Here is a 10,342-nt window from a genome sequence, read left to right as displayed (position 1 = left end):
AGTTCATTTAACACTCCCTGGTGGAACTGCTCGTTTGTGTCGTCAAGCATACTCATTTTCTCCTTGCATCTCATTAATATTTTTCTACGCTTTTTGTTCATTGTTTCTATTGAATTTTTGTTTATCCATTTTTTTTCCAACGAAAAACTTATCAACGAGAAGGGGAGGAGAAACCATCCGTCCATCAAACGCAGAACCGCCTTATCTTGCCATGGTCTTTGGTTACACATGAAACGCGCGTAGTTGACCATTCAGTTTGTTAGTCATAACCCGGGTGGTTTTGTTCTCATCGCAGAGATGGCCAGTTTACGGGCCGCTATCGTTGCTCTTAGCATAGTGCAATGTTTGTGTTTAAAAACACGCTCAAGTAGCGACGAAATACGTTTTGATGGTGACGATTTTGTCTCGTTTAACTTGACGCAGAGGCGTCGATTACATGCTCTGGGGGAACACAAACTCAGCTTTGAATTCAAAACCATCCATCCAAGTGGTATGTTGGTTTACATTGGTAGTGAATTCGAAAAAGGAGACTTCCTGATGGTTGATTTAGTCCGTGGAAAGCTGAGGTAAGAGCGAGCGTTTAAGATTTGACGCAAGTATAAGTGAACACCCTTCAAATTGTCACGCGCCTAAAATTTCCTTTAATTCGGCATAAGAATTTACTGTGTTGTACGAACCTATCTGTTTCTACCATCCATTCTTGGGAGAACAAACACAAAAATTGCTCTGACAAGATTATTCAAACCATTGAGCATTCTTGCGACTATTCTTTCAAGTTAAAAAGCATAAAATTTTCAACCTGCAACATTAAATTTCGCGTCGAAAATATTACTCCCACATTCTCTGTCGTAGGCAGACAGCTGTCACTTTGGCGAGAAGTTACTAGTAATACGACACAGAACTTTTCCCTCTCATTATTTTTTAGTGGTCGGACAAGCAATCTAGGCTGCATTTAGATGGGCATAATCTACCACATATTAATATTGCAGAATACACTAAAAAGCCTTTTTGGCGACCGAATGACTCTAGGTAAACTCACTAATTTGCTTTTAATTTCCGTAGATTTGTATTTGCAAAACATAGTCAGCTTTTCTTCTTTGTTATTATTCTGTAACGAGATATAAATCGATACCTGATATGTATTTGAAAACATTTGTTTAAAGTTTTAATTAGTGATAACATATCTCCTAAAAGTGGTGAACAGTCTTTAAATTGGAATGCATGTGAGAACTCACCATTAAAAAGAAGCGATTCTCACTCGGATTAAATCAAAATAGCTGTAATTTGAATCAACATTTGTGGCTCACCAGACCTTTTAGTTATTCTAAGCTTTCATTGTACAACACGACTCTCCCGACACAGCTGTACTGCGTTCAAATATTTCAGCCGTGTTCAGTGTATCGATTCGCGTTTGTTGAGTGTAATCTGCAAACTTGATTTTATACGTAGGTGTAAAAGGCGATAGATCAATACTAATTTCCAATTAAGGAATGTGGTACAAACGTAAGAACGCTTAAGAATTTGGATGTCACTTGTAACAAAGTTAAGTAAAGTCAAGGTCGACCTGATTCATGAGATAGATGTAACAACAATCTGTTGGAAAGATTCGAAGGTTACCTTTCAATCAATTATGCCTTTGTTTTGCTGACCTTAAAAGTTCTATCATAGCATTGAGAAGTAAAATTAAATGGATTATGACCCTTGGTTGGGGTTCTTTTTATGCGTGTTGTATGGGTCACCTAAGTTCAGAGAACGATTGAGTGCAAATTTGAGACGACAAGGGATGATCATGAGTTAATGGGCTGCAAATAGTCATCACATGAATTTGTTGGGAGCTATGATAGTTAGTTAAAAAATATCATTGATTTATGACCTCCCTCCAGTTCAAATTCATTCTTCATCATTCAATGTTTATAGAAAAGAGATGATTGCTATAGAGAATATGATAGAATAATAAAATTTTTAATTTATAGAAATAAATACAATTTATGATAGGTAATAAGAGGTTCAAAAATAGGTTCTTGTGCCATATGTTACATCCCACCTTCAACCTGGAGCCTCATATCTCATGTCACAAAGCAGTTCAAATAAGAAAGTAACAATGCGTGAAGGACTGCCTTACTTATTTACCTCACCTGCTTAAACCTCAGGCTTTGTATGTCTATTTGACATTGAAGGAAAGGGGAGTGTGGGGACTGTAGATAGAATATTTTTTTGGTCAGACTCTATGAAGCATTACCAAAAATAGTCATAAGCTATTATAATAACATCACAACTGGTTAACTTGTCAGAAGTAACCTTTCAACCTATTTTCACAGTAGTTTTCATGGAGTATGTGATTTTGATGGAGATGCAAAAGATGTGTCCTTTTAGCAAAATTAAAACTTATCAAGAAATTTTGGTTGTCATATTTTCTCTTTTTCTCCACAGAATCACTGTCAATCTGGGTGATGGCATCCCCACTCAAAATGGGCACATGGTGCTTGAAGAAACTTTAGCAGATGACCGCTGGCACATCATTCAACTGCGCTTGTTGGGCAAGGAGTTAAAAGTTAAGCACGAGGAGGAAACGCGCCTTATCGTATTGCAGAGTGAACACACTACTTTTGATGTTGAAGGTTTTGTTTACGTGGGCGGTATACCTCAACACACATTGAATGTCTTGACAGCTTACAGACCATCATCAAATTTAAGAGGGTGCCTTCGAAACGTGGTTTTTGACAGATGGCAAGTTTTGTTCAGCCCCACGCCAGCGCGCAAAAACTACAGAGTTTACGGCTCACCTCAAAATAATTGCCAGCGTGAGCCATTTGAAACTGTGAGCTTTCAGTCTCCAGATTCTTTTCTATACATGCCTTCGCAGGGCGAAGACATCTTCCATGTCCAAATGCAGTTTCGCACTTATATCGCCAACGGCGTGTTAGCGTACAAATTCGAATCAGCAGTAAAAGTTAATGTGCTCTTGCGTGACGGGAAAGTAGTTTTGGATGTCTTGGTGGTTGGAGTGAGCCAACTGCCGCTGCTAATCCAGGGAGAGAGTTTAGACGATGGAGAGTGGCATTATCTTTTTGTGATTGTCACCAACACAGAGGTGAAGATGAAACTGGATCAACTGGCGGAATTGAGGCACGAAAATCCAGCTTTGAGGAAAGTCTCAAAGTTTAAAAATAAAGTCTTCATAGGGAATGGCTATTTTAAGGATAAGCCAAATTTTGTCGGCTGCATCCACGATTTACATGTGGATAACAAGAAAATCGAGCTATGGGCAATACCTTGGAGCCGTTACGCTTTCGGAAAGGTGTACAATCGTTGCAACATCTCAAGCCGTTGTTTCCCGAACCCGTGCGGACACGGTGGAAAGTGTAACGATTTGCCGAATGGTGATTTCTCTTGCGATTGCCTAAAGACATTTCACCGTGGTCGACTCTGCGAAATACCGATATACTTAAGGACCTGTCAGGAGTATAAAGATCTGGGCCTGGCCGATGATGCTTACTGTAAAGTGGACCCTGACGGTAGGGGACCGATTAAACCCTTGGAGGTCCTTTGCAATATGACCGATCAAGAAGAAGCGGTAATGCTCGTCTATCATAGCATAGTGGGACCTCAACCTGTTTCAATGTCCAGGGTTGATGACCATCCAGTTTACTTTCACACTTTGGAATATTCAGATCTTAATGGAATCAAAGCTTTGATAGCTCAAAGCGAGAGATGTCGTCAATTGGTTAGTTTCAACTGTTTCGGTTCTAAACTTCTGCAATCGCCAGTGGGTCCGGCTGTGGTGAGTTGGGCAGGAGGAGACTTAAGATATGTGTCCGACTACTGGCCAGGTGCGCCTGCCGGGAGCATGAAGTGTGCATGCGGTGTAAACAGAACGTGCGTGAATCCAGGACTTGCTTGCAACTGTGACATTGGAGACGAGAAATGGAGAGAAGACGAAGGTAAGCCTCAGTATGCAAGTTCTCCATACCGTACTCTATTTATTTCCTATGGCACTAGCAAGGAGAATTTATCCAATAATCAAGAGGTTATTGAGGTCATCATCATTTCCTTTATTCTCAAGACTTAAATGTGTGACTCAGCGGTGATACTGTTTCGAGAAATTAGATGCAGTTCGGTGTTAAGGGTTAAGCCGATATCTCTCTTGTTCCCCTGAAGGTCACCGGACAAAAACTAGACAGCTAAATTGAACGACTCGCTCAAACTTATTAGAACTAAGAAAAATTTTTTTTTAATGCATGTAAGCATGAGCTACGGACCGATTTCCTTAAACCACTTCCTAATATCGATCAATTTTGCCTCTTTTGAGGGTGATAACCTCTGCCAGTAACGGGCCTGCTCGAGTGCGTTCGTAAAACTTTAGCTCAATGAAGCCTAGATTTAGATAAGAAAGAGTTTGAAGCGTGTCTGTAAGAGAGGCCACTTTTTTATTTTTTATTTTTTAAGAAAATACCCACGAAGTATTGAAATTCTTCCTTTTTTTCTCCGCTTAAGGCTACGTTACAAACCGCGCCAAGCTACCCGTAATTTTTCTCACATTTTCTAAGACTGCTGCACGATCGTATTTTATGGTTGGGCCGCTGGAATGCTCTGGAACACTGAAGAACGGTAGAAAATTGTCCCAGCAGGCACAGCGCGATGCCTCACGCTTCCTGTATTCTATATGTCGCCCTGTGAATCCCACTTCTCCGGAACCTCGTCTTAGTTCATCTACTTCAACGGACATTGAGCACAAGAGTTGGAGTTGGCAAGTTCAAGAGGAGCCTTCTTTGCATCCACCCACGGAATTGCCCACAACGAGAAAACTAAGAAACAAAGTCATCTCCTCAAAACCAACCATAGCACATGAAGTAACTACCACTGTCTACCGTGTCTCTTCACCATTCACTTTTGATGAAAATACGCAAACTGCCTCAGATGTAAGACTTAAGAAAGACAGGAAGAGTGAAACAACCGCCGGTGCTGCCATGTCTCCTACAATAGCTCGCCCTGTCTCGGTGTCTTCTGAAGTGTTCGGCTCTGCACTGCCGCCATCAAACGTATCCCAATGTTGCAGTGATTCCGAGGACGTTACAGTTCCCTTTGATCAAGATGCGTCCACTGGAGAGCGAGTCGCTGGTAGAATATCTTGGCAAGTAATGGTGGCCTGGGTGCTTATGATCGTTGTATTTGTCATGTTTGTTCTTGGCATTTTTATTTTCATGAAGCGCTCCAATCGAAGAATGGTGCCCAGTTGTGGGCTTTGGGGAGTCTGTAAACAGAAGAAGCTGCAATCGTTTGCAGAAGAAGAGCACGGTTTTCCCGAGGTAAGACTGAGGTCGCGCTCTGGCGAGCTGAATTTGCCTGAAGTTCGTCGCTCGATCGATGCCGGTAGTTATAACGTGAGAACCGGCATAATTGCATACGGGGAACCCTTCTAGTCGTAGAGGAGTACACCTTACAACACAAACAGGTAAGTAATTTTCGTTATGTTACTCCTTATCAATCTGTCAAAGGCATCGAGGCAATGGTAATTAACTGGAATTCGTTGTCCGAATCTCCAGGGTGTGACCAGTCACAGTGGCTTGTTAAGCTAGACTGGTCCCATAATCACTTACATTCGTTTCTTTCGACGACGGAGCTCAGAATTCACCATATCTCTATTCACTCATACATCGCTTATCGTGCCTCAGCAGGTAGGGTAACCTTGCCTGTTTCCAGAGCCTCCGTGTAATAGGCCAGCGGAAACTATTTAGTCCAATGTGTTATTGTGTAGCTGTCACGAAAGACACCGGTGACGGGACAGCTGTTGCTACTCACAACTCGATAAGAACGCCCCGTAAAATTGTCTCGATGTGGACTGTTCACCCGAAACTAAATAAATCATCGGCCTTAATTTATATCGACTGGACGGTGAAAACGAGACAAAAATTTTAATAAATAGTACTCATGATCTGTCGTTTTCCTCCGTAGCAATTTCTCCCCGGGCTTGGTTACCCGAGTATTAACCCTACAAGACGTCGTGTTAATTTCCAATAACGAATGCTGGCCAAACCGCTCATGCGAATGACACATGCGAGTTTTAATTTTTATGGTAACCAGGATTTATTTTAGAACGCAAATTTGCGGTAATTCCGCAAATTGGAAAGATATGCCGCATAAAATTTACATTGCCGCGTCAAATGGGGCGCAAAATAAAATTAAAAAACAAACCTAAGGATTAGTATTATTTTTTGGAAATAAAATATTCGAAAACATCACTGACAACAACACTGATTTGACGGCCGTTCTATAACCTTACTTTAACTTTTATAGCCTCTTACTGCCTCAATTGCCTTTCTCTTCCTGGTTTGAGTCATTATTTCACCACTCAAACATCCGGGATTCTGCAGTAATCCGAGCACACGCTTTTTTCAGTTGCCCGGAAAGCCCCCCTAGAATTACTGATAGGGGCCCATTTGCTCCTCATTGGCCAATTTCTAGAATAGACCTCGAGTAACCATGTTTGAAAGGTTTTACTCGAAATATTACTGTGATCGAAATATTAGTTTGTGTAGGTTGAACTATTGTACTTCATACAGTTTCGGAAGTGAAATTTCCCCTCCCCCCACTAATTCTTTAATTTTTTTTTGTCGTTACAGTTGATTGATGTTGGGTTCACCTGATCTTTGGGCCAGTTGGCGTTGTGTTCAGCTCTTTCTTTATATATATATAAGGAGTTTGCCATTGTCTTTGGGCAAATTAATTGCACAGCCTGTAACAATTTTACCATCAGTTTTAGTTTTGGTTAGAACCAGGCTTTGACATAAACTGGTTCGATAGGCTCTGAGCAGCCCCTCCTTTTCGGCAAAGTCCATCGGCTTGAGGCGCTCGAAAAGTACTTTTTGAGCCCCACACTCCAGGAGAGTTTTTCACTTTTTCTCCTTATTTTTTGTTTTTTGTTTTGTTTTTTTTTCTTTCTTTCTTTTTTTTTTAACTAGTGCGACGTACTTCGGCGAAAAGGAGGTACTTCTCGTAGTCTACTGACTTGGTGGATATACGAATTGGCCGTGATACAACAGAATGCTCTGCTAAGAAAACAAGAGAACAGTGTTTCTGTGTTAAAATGTTTATTGTTGTTTGTTCATTTAGAAATTAAAGTTTTTGACGTTTTTTAGTGTAGGTAATTGTCAATTGTAAGAGGCATATACAACTGAGATATGTGAAGAGAAAACTGAGGATTTAGAACGATACTCCGCTAAACAGTAATTCCTGATTATCCCCGACTTTTCTTCATGGCGAGGTGGCGCGTCATTTTGTAAAGGAAAATTAAGTAAGAAGAAGTAAAATAAAGTAAGAAGAGATACCGTTTTCCAGAGGATCTTGACTTAATAAACTAATCGAAAACTGTAACTCAAAAACTTAACAAAGTTAAACGTAAAGTGCCATGAGGTGAATTCATGCAAACTAGAAAACGAATAGGAACGGAATTTTCTACCAAGAAGGGAACCTCTCAGCATCATAGATTCTAACAGTAACAAAGAGTTAATATTAGGAATATACCCGAGAGGCGTCAAAAATCACCCTCAAGCTCTTAGGTGTGAAATTAGATATTTGTACTTCCTTTCTGTTTTCACGATGTTGTGCATTAGTCGCGCGGGAAAACCAACCGTATGAGAAAATATGTTGGTTAGGTCATAAGATGATGTAAAGATGGAGAAAAACACAGCTACAATGGAGGTTTGTCTATCTTTATCATTAGCCTAGTCGAATCATCAGTTTACTTATCGATCCCTCATTGAAGATGAAGGGTTGATTTAGAAAGTACGATTGGTTTTTTTTTTTTTTTTTCTTTTTTTTTTTTTGGGGGGGGGGGGGGGGGCAGGAACAAGGTAGCTGTTAGGTATTTTTATTCTTCATACGTTTGCATATTTTCCCCCAAGAGGGTTACTTTGATCATCTTTGGGAAGGGATCTATTTAAGTTGAAGCATTCCAGTTGAAGTTGAATCAACTTCCTCCCAACTTTTATCTCTTTAGCTCAGGTTTATTTTCTGCAATTTATTTTTTCAGCAATGGAGACCGAAACCTTTTCGCTAGCTAGGATTTTCCGGAACGCAAAAATTTAATTCGGCCCGGGTATTCAAAACTCTAAGTGTCACTAGCACAATGGCTGCATTTTCACGAAAACTTTTTTTCGAAGGCGCTTTCCGCTATTTAATGATTCCACGCAGTTTTAACGGCCTTGTTTGATTTTTTCACCCATTGCCCGAAGACTGCGAACTGATGCTCTCTCCCGCGCAAATTTCCCACGAGAAGGTTTGATAAAATTCAATCAATTCACGGACCTCGACATGCTCTGTCACTGAGGGTGCGAATGAGGTACAGATCGCCATCTTAGCAGTGCCTTTTGCGAGCAGTCTCTGAGGGAATCTCTTAAAAATGTCTGTATTCAGTTGAAATCGTGTTTAACATTCATGCACAAAAATGCAACATAGCGAGTCAGAAAATGTCCGCGATAAAAATTTCACGGAATCTTCAGCAAACCTCGCGGCAGCTGTCGACGATGGATTTGCAAAGGACAAGCAAACAGTAGAAATGGAATTTGCACAAACGCAATATAGTCCAAGAGGTGTTGTACTACTATATTTTAGAGGCGAACCTGCTGCAGAAGTGGACAGGCATTTTTCCAGGACCTTTGCGGAGTTGTGCTGTCTTCCTGGTTCAAGTTCCCCGGAGAACAGTTTGGAAGACTCCCATTTCCAAGGTAACATAAAAGCTTTAGCGAAGGCTTAAATTTATTCTTAGAGTTGTTTTCTCTAAAAGAATTTCTTCATTAAGAGACCAAGCATGACATGGTTTGTTTATACTACGGCATAACTTGAGGCGCCACAATGCTCATAGTACACATATAGTGCACCATAGCGCCATCGTGCTCATGTCACGGCGAATCAGCAGAATTTGTTGCTAGATGATGCTAAAATCCTTAATTGTTAGAAAATTGCCCAAATTTCTAATGCGTGATCATCATTATAACTTCCCACAGGTCAGGTTCCACGTAATTTCTCGCTCGTAAGGGAAATATTGAAGGTTATTTCAGGTATTTATTAGAATTAGAATAACGTGACATTTGGGACTTGGAGTGCGTTACAATCCACGTGATAAAGATTGTTTTGGCGTCGTCAGGAGGAATTATTTTCATCCCCAGGCCCGTTCTTTTTACTCGTCAGTCATTTGGTTAAAAAAAGAAACAATACGCGAGAAAACCAGAAAAAAAGAACGAAGACGCTTGAAGCCACTTAAAACTCACCTAGCTTTTCCTGATCAAGCCAATAAACTTTCTTTTTTTTCCGATACTGGCCTGATCAATTTCAAAATAAGCATTTTGTATCATTCAAATGCGTTCATCTGTGACTAAGTTTATCATCTTGTTGTCGCCAGATCTCAATGACTGAGTTTTCAATTTCTTCCTTCAGGAAGAACATGTGTTCCAATCCCCATGTCTCAGAGGAATCTGCCGCCCTCGTTTTGGAATCCGTCTCACAAGAACAAATCCCAACACCCTCGTACAGGCTCAAGTCACCATGGCAACTCAGTAAACATATTTCAGCAAAAGCACAATATGATGACTCATTATAACAGCAACTACCAACCAACTGTGCGCTATGATAACTTCAATCGTCATACTGAGTCAAATTTTGTTCACACGCGAACAATCCCAGTGTCCTATGCACAACTGCCAACAGGGACTATAAAAAGCGACTCCTCAGGGCCACAAATACGTGTTCAACCTTTCCATGCATTCCTGCATTCATTACCGCACGAGTCTGCCTCACAGAATAGCGATCTGGAGCCGAATTCATTACGGTTTGATCCCAGCTATAATTCACTTCTTGTTCAGCCAGATGTGAAGCCTCATTTGCCGCACATCCCTGGAGAACCATCCCGCACAAGAACTGACGCCAGAAATAAAAATCCGGTAGGATTTCCGGCAGAATCATCCATGAGAAAAGAAGAAAAACTAAGAAGTACCTCAACTAAAATTTATGCATTTGAGTTATCAGCCCAAGATGAATTTAAAAATGATCTGGAGTACTAGTAATTAGTTAAGATTAAATAGAGTGCATGAGGCCGCAACATTTGAGGTAACTGTTACGAACTTGAATGTTAAAACAATTATGTGTTGCCATTTCTAAATAATTTGTGTTGACAAAATTTGAGGGTTCTCAAGCTAAAATTATAGAAGTACTTCAAATTATTCAAATTAGAGGAATGCAAGAATAAGTATCGGTAGTTACCTCTTAAAAAGTAGCGAAATCGACTAAAGCTCGTCTAAAACTACCACGTATTTGTCGGTGCGTGGAGGGAGGCGAAAACAAGAGAAGC

General features: G+C 40.5%; 2 protein-coding genes across 4 annotated transcripts; both read left to right on the top strand.

Annotated features, from left to right (window-relative positions):
• The first annotated feature begins 233 nt into the window (after window positions 1–233).
• LOC131771640 (contactin-associated protein-like 2) lies at window positions 234–7,313 on the top strand. 3 transcript variants are annotated; one of them, XM_059087491.2, is made up of 4 exons: window positions 234–566; window positions 2,431–3,941; window positions 4,495–5,452; window positions 6,960–7,313. In XM_059087491.2, the coding sequence occupies exons 1-3, from the start codon at window positions 298–300 to the stop codon at window positions 5,418–5,420; spliced, it is 2,706 nt and encodes a 901-aa protein (XP_058943474.2). In that variant the 5' UTR covers window positions 234–297; the 3' UTR covers window positions 5,421–5,452; window positions 6,960–7,313. The 3 variants fall into 3 exon arrangements, with proteins under 3 accessions (XP_058943474.2, XP_058943475.2, XP_058943476.2); XM_059087492.2 differs by lacking the exon at window positions 6,960–7,313 and adding an exon at window positions 6,621–6,875; XM_059087493.2 differs by lacking the exon at window positions 6,960–7,313 and adding an exon at window positions 5,953–5,981.
• Window positions 7,314–8,443: 1,130 nt separating this feature from the next.
• On the top strand, window positions 8,444–10,055 carry LOC136279003 (uncharacterized). The gene is made up of 2 exons (XM_066162334.1): window positions 8,444–8,723; window positions 9,433–10,055. The coding sequence occupies exons 1-2, from the start codon at window positions 8,444–8,446 to the stop codon at window positions 10,053–10,055; spliced, it is 903 nt and encodes a 300-aa protein (XP_066018431.1).
• The last annotated feature ends 287 nt before the right edge of the window (window positions 10,056–10,342 follow it).

The sequence above is a fragment of the Pocillopora verrucosa genome, chromosome 1 (genome assembly GCF_036669915.1).
Source record: "Pocillopora verrucosa isolate sample1 chromosome 1, ASM3666991v2, whole genome shotgun sequence".
NCBI classification, from domain to species: domain Eukaryota; kingdom Metazoa; phylum Cnidaria; class Anthozoa; order Scleractinia; family Pocilloporidae; genus Pocillopora; species Pocillopora verrucosa.
This window is presented reverse-complemented; position numbering and strand designations above follow the sequence as displayed.